General features: G+C 44.7%; 1 protein-coding gene across 2 annotated transcripts in view; it reads right to left on the reverse strand.

The window, feature by feature from the left end:
* Positions 1-17,856, reverse strand: part of LOC137325116 (histone chaperone ASF1) — a 39,525-nt gene that overhangs the window by 6,415 nt on the left and 15,254 nt on the right. For both annotated transcript variants that reach the window (XM_067989835.1, XM_067989836.1), the window contains one exon: positions 12,566-12,681. In XM_067989835.1, the coding sequence (XP_067845936.1) occupies positions 12,566-12,681 (116 nt within the window). The remainder of the gene's footprint in view (positions 1-12,565; positions 12,682-17,856) is intronic.

Genomic DNA, 17,856 nt, shown 5'->3' on the forward strand with positions numbered 1-17,856 from the left:
GGGTTACAACTGGATGGTAATTAGGAGCGGAAAGCTTGCTTGATTTTTCTGTTCCCCAGCCCCAGAGCACAGAGATCAACAGTAGGACCAGTACCATCGCTCTGGCTGAGGTTAGCTAATTTAGCACTGGACTAGTGATGGAACTTGGGACTTCCTTGTCTATACTGTCAAACCTCACTGAGCCATCAGTGGAGTCTAGATTGCTTCATTCCAAGCAAACTGTAACTTACTAAAATACTGTTTTTTTTTTTGAGCTGATGCCGTGTGCATTAGAACATAAATAAGAGCAGGAGTAGGTCATACGGCCCCTCAAGCCTGCTCCGCCATTCAATAAGATCATGGCTGATCTTATACCTCAACTTTACTTTCCTGCCCTATCCCCATATCCCTTGATTCCCTTAGTGTCCAAAAATCTATCGATCCCAGTCTTGAATATACTCAACGACTGAGCATCCACAGCCCTCTGGAGTAGAGAATTTCAAAGATTCACAACCCTCTGAGTGAAGAAATTTTTCCTCATCTCAGTCTTAAATGGCCGACCCCTTACCTTGAGACTATGGCCCCTAGTTAGAATCTTCAGCCAGGGGAAACAGCCTCTCAGCATTTACCCTGTCAAGCCCTCTAAGAATTTTATACGTTTCAATGAGATCACCTCTTATTGTTCTAAACTCCGGAGAATATAGGCCCATTTTACACAATCTATCCTCACAGGACAACCTTCTCATCCCAGGAATCAATCTAGTGAACCTTTGTTGTATCCCCTCTAAAGCAAGTATATCCTTCCATAGGTGAGGAGACCAAAACTGTACACAGTAATCCAGGTGTGGTCTCACCAGAGCCCAATATAATTGCAGCAAGGCCTCCTTACTCTTATACTCCAACCCCATTGCAATAAAAGCTAACATACCATTTGCCTTTCTAATTACTCGCTGTCCCTGCATGTTAACTTTCTGTGATTCGTGTACAAGGACACCCAAATCCCTCTGAATACCAACCTTTCTTAAACTCTCACTTTTTAAAAAGTATCCTGCTTTTCTATTCTACTTACTGTTATATTATGTACACCTGTCAAAAAATGACAGTTATTTCCCTGTTTTGTGGTAACAGTACACTAACCAGTATACTTATTAATGCAAATTCATCCTACCTACATTAGCAAGTGGCTCTGTTGGCCGAAGTCAGTGTCCTTGCTTCAAATGGGTTGGAGGTGTTGCCTTCCTCCCATGGCGACAGCCGTGGCTCAGTTGATAGCACCCTCATCTCTGAGTCAGACGGTTGTGGGTTCAAGTCCCACTCCAGGGACTTGAGCACATAATCTAGGCCGACACTTGAGTGCAGTACTGAGGGAGCGCTGCACTGTCGGAGGTGCCGTCTTTTGGAAGAGACGTTAAACTGAGGCCAACGTCTGCCCCTCTCATGTGATTGCAAAAGATCCCATGGCACTATTTTGAAGAAGAGCAGGGGAGTTCTCCCTGGTGTCCTGGCCAATATTTATCCCTCAACCAACATCACTAAAAAAAAGATTATCTGGTCATTATCGCATTGCTGTTTGTGGGAGCTTGCTGTGTGCAAATTAGCTGCCGCGTTTCCCACATTACTATAGTGTCTACATTTCCAAAGTACTTAATTGGCTGTAAAGCGCTTTGGGACGTCCTGAGGTCATGAAACGTGTCATGTAAATCCAGGTCTTTCTTTCTTACCCCATCTGCACTGTTCTGCCACTTTTTTCTCAGAGGTGCCTTGGGTGCTGGGAAGGGCTTGTATTGGTCGAGTCTCCAAGACCGGACCCCAACTGCCTGTCGTTATTCTATTTCCAGGCAGAAGCCACACATCATTCGTTACAGTTGGGATAAATCCCAGAGCTGCAACCTACCGTTTCATTTAAACAGGCACCCATGGCACTGGCAGAGCATCACCAGGAGATGGCACCCCAACAATAAGATTTTGATCACTGTGGATATTCCTTATTTTGCTAAAGGGACAAACAATATCCTCAATTCTTGGCTGCCATAAGAATCCCAAAATAAATGAACCACAATGCCAGAAACTCCTTTCGTCTGGTTTTACAATCAGAAAAAAAAACTGAAGCAAGTGTGTGTATAGTATATCAGGATCTATCAAAGGCAGGGCAACTAAAGCCCGAGCTCCCTGGATAACAAAAGAGATAGGGAGTAAGATGAAGCAGAAAAAAGGGGTGCATAACAGATGTCAGGTTGATAACACAAGTGAGAACCAGACAGAATGTCGAAAGTTCAGAGGGGAAGTGAAGAAGAAAATAAGAGGGGCAAAGAGAGAGTATGAGAACAGACTGGCAGCAAACATAAGAGAATCCAGAAGTCTTCTCTAGGCATGTAAACAGTAAACAGGTAGTAAGAGGAGGGGTGAGGCTGATCAGAGACCAAAAAGGAGAACTACTCATGAAGGCAGAGGGGATGACTGAGGTACTAAATGAGTACTTTGCATCTGTCTTCACCAAAGAAGAAGATGCAGCCAGAGTCTCAGTGAAGGAAGATGTAGTTGAGATACTGGATAGGCTAAAAATTGATAAAGAGGTGGTACTAGAAAGGCTAGCTGTACTTAAAGTAGATAAGTCACTCGGTACGGATGGGATCCATCCTAGGTTGCTGAGGGAAGTAAGGGTGGAAATTGCGGAGGTGCTGGCCATAATCTTCCAAACATCCTTAGATGCAGGGGTGGTGCCGGCGGACTGGAGAATTGCAAATGTTGCACCCTTGTCCAAAAAAGGATGCAAGGATAAACCCAGCAACTACAGGCCAGTCAGTTTAACCTCAGTGGTGGGGAAACTTTTAGAAACAATAATTTGGGTCAGAATTAGCAATCACTTGGGCAAGTGTGGATTGATTAGGGGAAGCCAGCACAGATTTGTTAAAGGCAAATTGTGTTTAACTAACTTGATAGAGTTTTTTGATGAGGTAACAGAGAGGGTAGATGAGGGCAATGCAGTTGATGTGGTGTATATGGACTTTCAAAAGGCGTTTGATTAAAGTGCCGCATAATAGGCTTGTCAGCAAGAATGAAGCCCATGGTATAAAGGGGGCAGTAGCAGCATGGATACAAAATCGGCTAAGTAACAGGAAGCAGAGAGTAGTGGTGAACAATTGTTTTTCGGACTGGAGGGAGGTGTTACAGTAATGTTCCCCAGGGGTCGGTGCTGGAACCACTGCTTTTCTTGATATATATTAATGACTTGGATTTGGGTGTACAGGGTACAATTTCAAAATTTGCAGATGACAAAACTTGGAAGTGTAGTGAACAGTGAGGAGGATAGTGACAGACTTCAAGTGGATATAGACAGGCTGGTGAAATGGGCGGACACGTGGCAGATGAAATTTAACCCAGAAAAATGCAAGGTGATACATTTTCGTAGGAAGAACGAGGCGAGGCAATATAAACTAGAGGGCACAATTCTAAAAGGGGTACAGGAACAGAGAGATCTGGGGGTATATGTGCACAAATCATTAAAGGTGGCACAGCAGGTTAAGAAAGCAGTTAAAAAAGCATAGAGGCACAGAGTACAAAAGCAAGAAAGTCATGATGAACCTTTATAAAACATTGGTTCGACCATAACTGGAGCATGTGTCCAGTTCCGAGCACCGCACTTTATGAAAGACGTGAAGGCCTTAGAAAGGGTGCAGAAAAAATTTACTAGAATGATTCCAGGGATGAGGGACTTTAGTTACGTGGATAGACTGGAGAAGCTGGGGTTGTTCTCCTTGGAACAGAAAAGATTGAGGGGAGATTTGATAAAGGTATTTAAAATCATGAAGGGTCCAGACAGAGAGGAACAGTTCCTATTGGCGGAAGGGTCAAGAACCAGAGGACATAGATTTAAGGTGATTGGCAAAAGAACCAAAGGTGACATAAGGAAAAACTCTTTTTTACGCAGCAAGTGGTTATGATCTGGAATGCACTGCCATGGGGGGTGGTGGAGGCAGATTCAATCGTAGCTTTCAAAAGGGAACTGGATAAGTACTTGAAAGGAAAAAACTTGCAGAACTACGTGGATAGGGCGGGGAGTGGGACTAGCTGGATTGCTTTTACATACAGGGCCAAATGGCCTCCTTCCATGCTGTGACCTTTCTATGATTCTATGATTATGGTAGGTTGTATCATGGTTTACTAACAAACATGCCTACTTTCTTTTAAGTAATCACTAATCAGAATCAAACTGTAACTCAACACATCAAAATGTTGTTCAAATATAAAGGCTTTTGTACGACACTGCCTCGCCTAAATACTCAGGAAATTAGACCCTCGATATGTAAGCTGATCACTTGGATACTTATTAGTTTTGGGGGAAACCAGAACAGAATGGCAATATGAAAATCAGGGACAAAAGGCTAAAATAAGGGACACTTCAATACACTGAGATTGAGTGAGAATGGCCGCCCTTGACATCACTGCAGCATATGACCGAGTGTGGCCCAAGGAGCCCTAGTAAAATTGAAGTCAATGGGAATCAGGGGGAAAATTCTCCAGTGGCTGGAGTCATATCTAGCACAAAGGAAGATGGCAGTGGATGTTGAAGGCCAATCATCTCAGCTCCAGGACACTGCTGCAGGAGTTCCTCAGGGCAGTGTCCTAGGCCCAACCATCTTCAGCTGCTTCATCAATGACCTTCCTTTCATTATAATGTTAGAAATGGGGATGCTCGCTGATGATTGCACAGCGTTCAGTTCCATTCGCAACCCCTCATATAATGAAGCAGGCACATGGGAACAACACCACCTGCACATTCCCCTCCAAGTCACACACCATCCCGACTTGGAAATATATCGCCGTTCTTTCATCGCCGTTGGGTCAAAATCCTGGAACTCCCTACCTAACAGCACTGTGGGAGAACCTTCACCACACGGACTGCAGCTGTTCAAAAAGGCGGCTCATCACCACCTTCTCAAGGGCAATTAGGGATGGGCAATAAATGCTGGCCTTGCCAGCGATGCCCACATCCCATGAACGAATAAAAAAAACTGTGTCGTACATTGCTGTAAAGATTCAATTAATTGTTTCCGTATTACAGCAAAGCCCACTTGGAGAACACACAATTTTTGCCTGCTAAAAATATGTATCTAAGGGGGCTGTGCATTTAACTGATCTGCCATTGAATTCAGGGCTCCTAGACAACTGAGGCCAAGGAGATGGTGAACAGAGAACACTGCACAGAGAACCCTCATCGACTTCACTCCATGGAACCAAGGCTCCACCTGTGCAGCATAAAGTTGCTGTTAATTTGTCTATCACATCAAAAGAAACCATCCCTCAACACAAACAGAAGGTTTCAGGGACCATAAACATTTGAAAGCATGTGGAGCAGGGTGTTGAATGTAGCACCAGCTAGTTATTGCATGCGTAACTGCCCTGGCACTTTACACATTTAGAACAGTTTAAAATTAAGAGTTCTATCTAAAGTGCCAGTGAGCATTTGTCTGCGTGAGGTGTCAAAATTGAGTTGCAATTTTGCCTGTTTTGATGGTTCATGTGAATGTCAAAGATCCTATATGACACTATTTGAAGAATAGGGATTTCTCCTGGTGTCCTGGGAAATAGTTCGCCCTCACTGTCACAAACCCGATTAAGTGACCGTTCACCTCATTGCTGGCTCACACCAATCGCTCCATTTCCTAAACAACAGTAGTTAGTGCATTTCAAAACTCATTCACGGGGTAAAGTGCGTTAAGGAGTCTCCATGACACGATATGACAGGAAATAAATGCTAGTGTAACATTATAAAATGTTTGAGGTGCAGGAATTCTTTTAACTGTGCTAAGGAAGTTACGTGTGACTTGATAAGTAAAGTAGCACAGAGTGAAGGTGGTGAGGGCACCAGGCTGGGCTGGTGGACCATCTCACTGACCTCAACGGTTATTGACACTCGGATTGAATAGAAAACAAATCAATAATCTTACTTGAGATAATACACAAGCTCAACAGTACCTTGGGTGCAGTGATTAACTGAGAGGTCACACTTGTGTGGTTCCACTCTTATCTATCCAAATGTAGACAGCACATCTCCAACTATGACTTCTCTTCGTGCCCTCAAATTGTCACTTTTGGAGTTCCCAAGAATCTATCCTTGGTCCCTCTTCTTATAGCATGCTTTTGTCACCATTAGACTTGATTAGTCCAATGTCTGTGCTGGCCTCCCAAAACTCCATTCTCCATAAAATCCAACTTGTTCAAAACGCAGCTGCCCATTTCCCTCCCATACAAAATCCCACTCATCCTTACTGATCTACATTGGCTGCCTGTCCCCCTATGTATTAAATTTAAAGTCCTTGTCCTCATTTTCAAATCCCTCCACAACCTTGCCCCATCCACCCTACCTCAAAGGCGAAAAGTACTTGGGATAACAGACTGATTAAGATTGAATGCATACGTGTAAGTTGTTGAAAGGCCAACAGAAGTTGCTAAAAATCCAGGCATTTAGACAGGGTGTGCTTTAAACCAAATTGGGATTCTGATAAAGGGTGCATTTGACTGGGATATGCATTCAACCAATGTACATTTCAGTGGACTCCACTGTATTATTTAAGTGTCTCTGACGTGTTTACAATTTCCACAAACCCAAATCAGGAAGTTTCTCTTTGGAATGGGTACGGATTTTTTTTTAAAAAACCTGTAACAGTTCAAACCTTAATCTATGTACCATCAAAATACATTAAAATTAAATCCTTGAGAAGTGTGAAAAAATATTAAGGATGTTATCAAACGTACTTTAATCTATAATTCCAAAATTAAGTACTGAAGATTATAATAGTCCATGAAACAATTCACAATTCAGGAATTCTACTTTAAAGTTAAAACAGTAGGACACGATTGAAATTGATTTGCTAAATAAAATTGGGATCTTTGGAGGATATGGCCCAGTGAGTGTGGTTCACTTACCACAATCCACTCACCAGCCTGAGAAGGATCAGATTTGCACCTGAACGTAGCCAGACCAGTATCAAGGTGCGTTCTAACATTGAGCATCTATCAGTTTTTAGAATATTTCACTGACTTCAGTTAGTTCTGGCTGGTGTTGGCATAGATTTAACGGATTTAAAATCTCGCTGTAGTGTTACGTGACAAAAACAGCACAGAATTCACAGCAGGATTACCAAAAATCTGGTATCAAATTTGTAGTATAAAATACTCCCAGATTTCAAATAAAATCAGACCATTTTGGAAATACACAGCAGCTTAGAAAATAAATTAACACATCAGGTAGAGAAAAGAACTGATGAAAGGCCTCCGTCTGAACCCGTAACTTTTCCTTTGAGATACTGATGGATCTGCTGTTTATCTCCAGTATTTTCTGGTTTTATTTCAGATTTATAGCACTCTCATTTTTCCCCTGCAATCATACAAAAATAACCTCACTGCTAGTTCTTTATTTTCAAAATGCAGTTCAAGTCTGACCTTTGTGTACTCAAATGGTACTTCAAATAAAAAGAAAAATTGTGACTGCTGTAAATCTGAAATAAAAACACAATGTGTCTTTCAGCATCTGAGAAATGAAAAGACAGCTTGATAAGGTGGATAAGTAGATATGGTGGTATGTATTAATGACTTGGACTTGAATGTGGGGGACTTGATCAAAAAGTTTGCAGATGATACAAAAATTGGCCGTGTGGTTGATAGTGAGGAGGAAAGCTGTAGCTTGCAGGAAGATATCAATGGACTGGTCAGGTGGGCAGAAAAGTGGCAAATGAAATTCAATCCAGAGAAGTGTGAGATAATACATTTGGGGAGGGCAAACAAGACAAGGGTGTACATAATAAATGTGTAAAGGAAGAAAGGTGTAAAGGAAGAAAGGGACCTTAGAGTGCATGTTCACAGATCCCTGAAGGTAGCAGGATAGGTAGATAAGGTGGTTAAAAAGGCATAAGGGATACTTTCCTTTATTAGACGAGGCATAGAATATAAGAGCAGGGAGGTTATGCTAGAACTGTATAAAACATTGGTTAGGCCACAGCTTGAGTATTGCGTAGTTCTGGTCACCACATTACAGGAAAAATGTTATTGCACGAGAGAGGGTGCAGAGGAGATTTACAAGGATTTTGCCAGGGTGGAGAATTTTAGCTATGAGAAAAGATTGGATTGGCTGGGGTTGTTTTCTTTGGAGCAAAAGGAGGCTGAGGGGCGATTTAATTGAGGTATATAAAATTATGATGGGACTAGATAGAGTGGATAGGGAGGACTTAATTCCCTTAGCAGAGGGGTCAGTGATCAGGGGGCATAGATTCAAAGTATTTGGTAGAAGAATTAGAGGAGAGACGAGGAGAAATTTTTTCACCCAGAAGGTGGTGGGGGTCTGGAACTCACTGCCCAAAAGGGTAGCAGAGGCAGAAACCCTCAATTCATTTAAAAAGTACTTGTATGTGCACTTGAAGGGCCCTAACCTACAGGGTTATGGACCAAGTGCTGGAAAGTGGGATTAAAGTGGATAGCTCTTTCTCGGCCCGCACGGGCACGATGAACCGAATGGCCTCCTTCAGTGCTGTAACTTTCTATGATTCTGTATTTCAGGTGGAAACCCTTCTACAAAATGTTAATCCACCTTTTCAGTTTTCAGATGCTGGCGGACCTACAGATATTTTTCGGAGAAGTGTGTGTGTTTGTATATGGTCCATTTTACCTGGCTACAAAGACCAGAATCTACTTAATACAGGCCTATCCCCTGAGATGGGTCAGAGTAACGCTTCTAAGGTAGGAACATAGGAACGGGAGTAGCCCCTCGTGCCTGCTCCGCCATTTGATAAGATCATGGCTGATCTGTGACCTAACTCCATATACCTGCCTTTGGCCCATATCCCTTAATACCTTTGGTTGCCAAAAAGCAATCTATCTCACATTTACATTTAGCAATTGAGCTAGTATCAATTGCCCTTTGCGGAAGAGAGTTCCAAACTTCTACCACCCTTTGTGTGTGGAAATGTTTTCTAATCTCGCTCCTGAAAGGTCTGGCTCTAATTTTTAAGACTGTGCCCCCGACTCCTAGGGCTCGATTTTACCAGGCCTGCGGGTTTCCGGCGGGTTGGGTTTCGGGAGCGTGGTCAACACGCTCGGCGAAATTAGTGGGTTGCCCGCGCGATCGTAGCAGGCAACACACTAATAGGAATCAATTACCTGCTCCGCTGGTCTGCGCGTCGGGCGGGCTGCGCATGTGCAGTACGATCTGTCAGCTGGAGGCTCTCTAGTTAAAGGGGCAGTCCTCCACTGACAGATGCTGCAACCAATGGAACAAATTACAGCATGGAGCAGCCCAGGGGGAAGGCTGCTCCCAGTTTAATGATGCCTCACCCCAGGTATCATCAGATGGGGTGAGGAGGAGGGGGAGGACACAGATCTTCCACCCGGCGGGCGGGAGGAATCAGCCTGCCTCTGCCACCAAGAAGGCCTGGCTCGAGGTGGCAGAGGGGGTCACCTGCGCCACCAACATATGGCCCACCTGCATACAGTGCAGGAGGCGCTGCAATGACCGCAGTAGGTCAGCCACAGTGAGAACACGAAGTCTTTCCCCTACACTCCGTCTGCCACAACACTGCCCCCACCCCACATCTCCTTCGGCACCGCCAACACTACTCTGTCACATCACCCTTCATACCAACTCAAACCCCATCCTCATCTTACCTCCACCTACTCACCTCGCCAGTACTCATCCTGCCACTAACACGCAACCCAATCCTCATACAATCTCATGGCTCCATCCCATACTCGCCCTCTCGTGCATCTCCCTCACGGCCAGCCTCACTCAACCTGCCACCACCTGTGCTGCAGCCACAGGGCATGCATCACATGTGCAGTAGGCAGCGTAAGGCAAACGTGTCGTAAGCACGAAGGGGGTGCACAAGGGTGTCTGAGGGTTTGCCATGGGTGTTACCTATATTGAATTTCAGAGCAACAAACATCACACATTATATTGGCACCACCACTGCCATGTCTCCGCGAATCCTGTCCGTTGTGTCCAATAATGCCCGTTCCTGGGTATCACTATGAGGACCCACCACTGATGCCACCCATCGTGTTACTGCAGAGTAGGTGCAGGTGTATTTGCAGGGCTCTTCCGCGCAGACGACTGAGAGACATCGGCGGTGTACCCGGCTGCACCCTGGAAGGATGCGGAGGAGAAGTTGTGGAGGGCAGTGGTGACTTTGACAGCGACAGGTAGGCAGTTGGTGCTGGGGCCAGCCAGGAGCAGCTCGGCATGAAAGAGGATGCAGATCTCGACGACTACATGTCGAGCGAATCTGCGCCTCCGTGTGCACTGCTGCTCGGAGAGGTCCAGGGAGCTGCGCCTCGGTCTGTGGACCCTGTGGCGAGGGTAGTGCCCTCTGCGATGCATCTCTCTCTGCGGTAGCCCTCCCTCCTGCTGTGCAGGTGGGCGTGCAACAACACCGTGTTGGGGGGCTCCACGTCTCTGCGGCGGATGGCGTGGACTGCGAGGCTGGTCATGCTGTTCGTCCTCCGAGGGTGTCCACGCACCACCCATTTGGCAGGTGTTGGTCTGAGGGGTTGTGCAGGGTAGGTGGGTGGTTCCCCGGACTGGGGCTGCGGTTTTGTGTCGGTCTGTCCTCTGGCTTGGCGGGGGGCAGGGGTTGCCCTATGTGACGCGGTGGCCTCCTGCGTGGGTGAGGGCTCTCCCCCGTGGAGTGCACCTTGGCACCTGCCACAGGCTGCTGGCTGCAACACGCCTGGTTGGAGGGAGACTGCTTCCCCCAGTGTGTGAAACACTCTGCGATGAAGGTAAAATCCGACACTTCCTCTTTTGACAGCTGATTCAGCTCATTAAATGACCTCAACAAGCAAGGTAAGTACTCTCAAGTGGAACCCCGCTGGCTTTAATTGCCTGCGGGATTCCCACCAGCGGGGGCCACGCACGTAGCCCCGCACGTCATCGGGGAACCCGGAAGTGGTCGGGAACGCGGCGCGATCCGGTCACGTGACCAAATATCAGGATTTTCGGGGCCCCCCCCGCTGGAAACCCGACGCTAAAATCGAGCCCCTAGAATCCCCAACCAGCGGAAATAGTTTCTCTCTATCCACCCTATCTGTTCCCCTTAATATCTTATAAACTTCGATCAGATCACCCCGTAACCTTCGAAACTCTAGAGAATACAACCCCAATTTGTGTAATCTCTCTTTGTAACTTAACCCTTGAAGTCCGGGTATCATTCTAGTAAACTTACGCTGCACTCCCTCCAAGGCCAACATGTCCTTCCGAAGGTGCGGTGCCCAGAACTGCTCCCAGTACTCCAGGTGCGGTCTAACCAGGGTTTTATATAGCTGCAGCATAACTTCTGCCCCCTTGTACTCCAGTCCTCTAGATATCAAGGCCAACATTCCATTTGCCTTCTTGATTATTTTCTGCACCTGTTCATGACACTTCAATGATCTATGTACCTGAACCCCGAAGTCCCTTTGGACATCCATTGTTTTCAACTTTTTACCATTTAGAAAGTACCCTGTTCTATCCTTTTTTGATCCAAAGTGGATGACCTCACATTTGTCTACATTGAATTCCATCTGCCAGTTTTGCCCATTCGCCTAATCTATCAATATCCCTTTGTAATTTTATGTTTTCATCTACACTGCTCACAATGCCACCAATCTTTGTGTCATCGGCAAACTTAGATATGAGACTTTCTATGCCTTCATCTAAGTCGTTAATAAATATTGTGAATAATTGAGGCCCCAACACAGATCCCTGCGGGACTCCACTAGTCACATCCTGCCAATGTGAGTACCTTCCCATTATCCCTACTCTCTGTCGCCTTTCGCTCACCCAACTTCCTAACCAAGTCTGTACTTTTCCCTCGATTCCATGGGCTTCTATCTTAGCTAACAGTCTCTTATGTGGGACCTTCTGGAAGTCCATATATATAACATCCATTGACATTCCCCTGTCCACTACTTTAGTCACATCTTCCAAAAATTCAATCAGGTTTGTCAGGCACGACCTACCTTTCACAAATCCATGCTGGCTCTCCCTGATCAACTGAAAATTCTCGAGGTGTTCAGTCACCCTATCCTTAATTATAGACTCCAGCATTTTCCCCACAACAGATGTTAGGCTAATTGGTCTATAATTGCCCGGTTTCCCTCTCTCTCCTTTCTTAAAAAGCGGAGTGATATGTGCAATTTTCCAATCTAGAGGGGCAGTTCCTGAATCTAGAGAACTTTGAAAGATTATAGTTAGGGCATCCGCAATGTGCTCACCTACTTCCTTTAAAACCCTGGGATGAAAACCATCTGGTCCTGGGGATTTGTCACTCTTTAGTGCTATTATTTTCTTCATTACTGCTGCTTTACTTATGTTAATTTTATCGAGTCCCTGTCCCCGATTCAATATAAGTTTTCTTGGGATTTCCGGCATGCTATCCTTGAATCATTTCTCTGCATGTGAGAATGATCACACTATGCTCGAGTGTGAGAGGCCTATGTCCCATGTGAGATGGAGAACCGTCACCATTTTAGGGCTTTTTAAAAAAACCAAATAGTTATTGCACAATTCAAATAGTTTTCTTGAAGTACTCCAGATTTTCTGACTTCAATCTTGTACCTGAAAAACAAACATGTGTCTTCCAGCAGGAACGGGTCCCACAAGGACGGAGTCCAAGACTTGGTCATATTCTTCACTTTCGGCTGAACCCACGTAAATGATTTTCCATTCCAAATCTAAAAAGAGAAAAAGAAAACTCATTAGAATGATATTTAGCAGAAAAATAAACAAATAAAATTGCCCGTGCTGGGAGAGCTCAAATCCTTTTTGCTAAACTATATTGGCTGTTCAAAAACATGACGATTTGGCTGCCTTTATAAAAAAAAATCCTATGACGGGTCGTTTGGCACCGATAATTTTAAAAAGATTCTCTTGGGATGTGGGCGATGCTGGCAAGGCCACATTTATCGTCCACCTCTAACTAACTTTAGGAGGTGGTGGTGGGCCTTCTCCTTGAAGCGCTGCAGTCCTTGTGGTGATGGTGCCTCAACAATGGTGTTACGTAAGGAAGTCCAGGATCCTAACCCATCAACAATGAAGCAGCTGCGATGTATATCCAAGCTAGGATGGCGTGCGACTTGGAGGGAAACTTGGGAGGTGACGCTGCTCCCCTGATAGTGCTGCTCTTGTCCTTCTTGGTAGTAGAGGCTACACGGCCGGGAGGTGCTGAAACACTAAGCTTGGTGAGTTGCAGCACATCCTGTAGATAGTATGTACTGCGACTACACTGCTACTGATGGTAGATAGTGATTCCAGTGGCAGAAACACCAATCAAGCGGGACGTTCTACATAAAAATTAGAACATGGAAACAGGCCGTTCGGCCTAACCAGACTGTGCTGGTGTTCATCCACCACACGAACAGTAGCCATAATACCATGTGTCCGTTCTGTTCCAAAATCCTGTAACGCTCTTTTCTTCAACCACTTGTTGAATCTATTCTTAAATGATGGCACGGTCTCTGCTTCAATCACTAACTACAGTTGAGCATTCCACAGCCCTCACAACCCTGCGTGTAAAAAAAGGTTTCTCCTGCACTCTAACCTAAATCTGTTGCATTTAATTTGTATTCAAGAACCCACAGTCCCATGACAGGAATATCAGTCAGTGGAGTTCACCTGTATTGATCAGCCAGCAGCAATGATCAAATCGCAATTTTCAAAACCCATTATATTAACTGTGCATTTTTCCATCAATTACACTGATTAGTTTTGTCCTGAAATCACCAGCATTGCCTTCTGAAGTTGCTTCCCACCATAAAATAGTGTACTCTCCACCACTATAATCAACAATATATTATATACATACACATGCCTGAAAGGGTGATGGAAGCAGATTCAACAGTAACTTCCAAAAAGGATTTGGATTATATACTTGAAAAGAAAAAATTTGCAGAGCTTTGGGAAAGAGCGGGGAGAGTGGGACTAATTGGATAGCTCTTTCAATGAGCCGGCACAGGCACGATGGGCATAATGGCCGCCTTCTCTGCTGGAAGATTCCATGATATCTATCTGTATTGTCTTCAAGATAGGCAAACGTAATTTAAAAAATGGACGCTGAGCCAAAGAAGTTCGTCAATCAGCTGCTCTTAATATTGATGGGGTTTTTTCTGCCAAATTGACATTCTTGGTGCAACGCTGCTGAACAGCACTTTACAAAGCGGCCAACTTGGGGAATCGCCCACACTGATCAGTCAGTTACTGGGATTGTTTGGTTTGTCAGCTGAATCCATCAGGATAAGGAACCGTCCGCCCAGGTTTATCTGAACCTGCCTCACCATCCCCTCCTCTCAAGGTGCATCACCCACAGCCAGTTCCTGGGATCTTGCTGTGCACAAAATGACTCCCTGTATCGAAGGATCGGTAATTTCCAGAAGGTCGCGAGTCCAAGTGCCATTCCAGGACTTGAGGACTTAATTTAGGCTGATTGATGAAGTCAAACCGAGGCCCTGTCTGCCTGTTCTGATGGTTCAATGTTCAATGCCCCATGACACCATTCAAAGAAGAAGGATCAGTTCTCCTGGTGTTCTGGCCAACAACCCTCTTTCGTCCAATATCACCAAAAAAACAGATCAACTGGTCATTCATCTCACTGCTGGTTTTGGGACCCTGCTGTATGCAAATTGGTTGCTGCAATCACCTGCATAATAACAGTCCCGGCACTTCCAAGTAATCACTTGCAAGTGAAATGCTTTGGAACATTTCTGTATAAATGAAAGTTCCTCATTTAGTAAGGTGCAGCATGATAAACATATCAGTGTTTTATATCATTTAGAAACAAACTGGAGAGCAGTATATTAACTATTAAGTTTGAATTGTAGGAGATTTGAATCCAAAAACTGATTGGGATAGGAAAAGATTAAGTTGTTCCGTAGAACGTTCAGGACTGTTTTCTCAGTCTAGACGTTGCTTCTCCAGCAAGGAGGAAGCACTACATGACCTGATTCCGGGTAACAAAGTAGCACAAGTAGGTGAAGCCCAGTCATTGCAATATAATCTTGAACGATTCCTAGATTTGAATCAAATTTTCAAGTGTATTCGCTCTTTTTGTTGTCAAATTCCTCCCAGCCTTAACCCACCTAAAGAGTCAACAACAGCCCCTGGGGGTAGAGTTATACAGGCACTGGTCCCACTCTGAAGTGGCCATTCCTTTCACAAGAACCCAGATACTGATTATTGGCAGGTTGTGCGGAGTGGGGGTGGGAGTGTTACAGCAAAACCCGATCTTGTTCTCACCTGACGATCACGTGCACACTCTTTTAAGCTGGGTCACTGATCTGTGACCTGGAGCTGGAACCCTGGCTGAATTTTCCTCTCCCAAGCTCAGGGTGCTGAGGCTAATAGGCTGGTGTTGTTTTCCTGGGAAGAAAGGAGGCTGAGGGGAGATTTAATTGAGGTATATAAAATTATGACGAGACTAGATAGAGTGCATAGGGAGAACCTATTTCCCTTAGCAGAGAGGTCAGTGACCAGGGGATACAGATTTAAAGTAATTGGTAGAAGGATTAGACCAGAGCTGAGGAGAATTTTTTTTCACCCAGAGGGTGGTGGGGGTCTGGAACTCACTGCCTGAAAGGGTGGTAGAGGCAGAAACCCTCAACTCAATTAAAAAGTACTTGGATGTGCACTTGAAGTGCCGTAACCTACAGGGCAACGGACCAAGTGCTGGAAAGTGGGATTAAGTTGGATAGCTCTTTCCCAGCCGGCACAGACACGATGGGCTGAATGGCCCCCTTCTGTGCTGTAACTTTCTATGAATTGTAGCCCCCTACTGCCAAGATCAATTAACACGGCACAGTAACCAGTAATCAAACCCGAGACATTGTGGTCTGTATGATGGCTCAGCCACACACTGCTTCTAGGCACCTGAGGACAAAAAAGGATCACTGAACTCTGGTAGCATGTCACCATGCCCTCCCTCAAGACAATAAAACTGCCAACAAGTTTGTTCTCTAGAACGCAATGTTCACATGCCTGCAGGATGAATGCAGCAAAATCTTTATAAACATATAATATACTAGGTCCAAGACTAAATGATACAAGCTCCAATTACCATGCACCTTACAAAATGTTAAAAAAACTTCTGGAGGGGGAATTTACTAAATACAGCTGCAGGAATTCACAACTACATCAAAATCCTATTTGTTTTGGAGTGTGATTGATGTTGGTTTAAAACTGCCATTACTCTCTAATATTTGTGGCTGCAGTTTTGCTGAGATTGTATTTAAGTAGAATTAGAGTGAAAAATAATCCTGCTCTCTTTATGTTGTTACACCTAAACTGGCAGGAGAAATTATTTCCTAACTTTTTCTTCTTTCTCTGTTCAGCCACCTGAAGCATAATTTCTACGGATTTGCAAAGTTATGCAATGTTAAAATATCATAGAATGATACAACACAGAAGGCGGCCATTCGGACCATTGTTCCTGTGCCGGCTCTTTGTAAGAGCTAGCCAATTAGTCCCACTCCCCTACTTGTTCTCCATAGCCCTGCAAATTTTCCCCTTCAAATATTTATCCAACTCCCTTTAGAAAGTTATTGGTGAATCTGCTTCCACCACCCTTTCACACAGTGCATTCCAGATCATAACAACTCGCTGCAGAAATTTTTTTTCCCTTATGTCACCTCTGGTTCATTTGCCAATTACCGTAAATCTGTGTCCTCAGGTTTAACAGAAGAAATAGGAGCAGGAGTAGGCCATACAGCCCCTCGAGCCTGCTCCGCCATTCAATAAGATCATGGCTAATCATCTACCTCAACTCCACTTTCCCACCCTATCCCTTGATTTCCTTTGTGTCCAAAAATCTATCGATCTCAGTCTTGAATATACTCAAACGATTGAGCATCCACAGTCCTCTGGTGTAGAGGATTCCAAAGATTCACAACCCTCAGTGATGAAATTTTTCCTCGGTCCTAAACGGCCGACCCCTTATCTTGAGACTATAAGAACATAAGAAATGGGAGCAGGAGTCCTCAACTCCACTTTCTCGCCCAATTCCCATATCCCTCGATTCCCCTAGAGTCCAAAAATCTATCTATCTATCTCGGCCTCGAATATACTCAACAGAGACTAGTTCTAGACTCTCCAGCCTGTGGAAACAGCCTCACAGCATCTACCCTGTCAAGCCCTCTCAGAATCTTATATGTTTCAAAGTGATCACCTCTCATTCTTCTAAACTCCAGAGAGTATAGGCCCATTTTACTCAATCTCTCATCATAGGACCACCCTCCCATCCCAGGAATCAATCCCGTGAACCTTTGTTACACCCCCTCTAAGACAAGTATATCCTTCCTTAGGTAAGGAGTCTAAAACTGTACGTAGTACTCCAGGTGTGGTCTCACCAGAACCCTATATAATTGCAGCAAAATCCCCGATCCTTCTGCCATTGGAAACAGTTTCTCCTTATTTACTCTATCAAAATCCTTCATGATTTTGAACACCTCGATCAAATCTCCCCTTAACCTTCTCTGCTCTGAGAATAACCCCAGTTTCTCTAGTCTCTCCACGTAACTGAAGTCTTTCATCCCTGGTACCATTCCAGTAAATCTCCTTTGCACCTTCTCCAAGGCCTTGACATCCTTCCTGAAGTGTGGTGCCAAGAATTGGCCACAATACTCCAATTGGGGCCTAACCAGTGTTTTATAAAGGTTGAGCATTAACGTCTTTGCTTTTGAATTGTATGCCACTATTTATAAGATCCCTTATGCCTATTTAACAGCCTCAACTTGTCCTGCCACCTTCAAAGATTTGTGTACATGCACCCCCAGATCTCTCTGTTCTTACACCCCCTTTAAAATTGTACCATTTAACTTATATTGCCTCTCCACATTCTTCCTACCAAAATGTATCACTTT

The sequence above is a fragment of the Heptranchias perlo genome, chromosome 9 (assembly GCF_035084215.1).
Source record: "Heptranchias perlo isolate sHepPer1 chromosome 9, sHepPer1.hap1, whole genome shotgun sequence".
NCBI classification, from domain to species: domain Eukaryota; kingdom Metazoa; phylum Chordata; class Chondrichthyes; order Hexanchiformes; family Hexanchidae; genus Heptranchias; species Heptranchias perlo.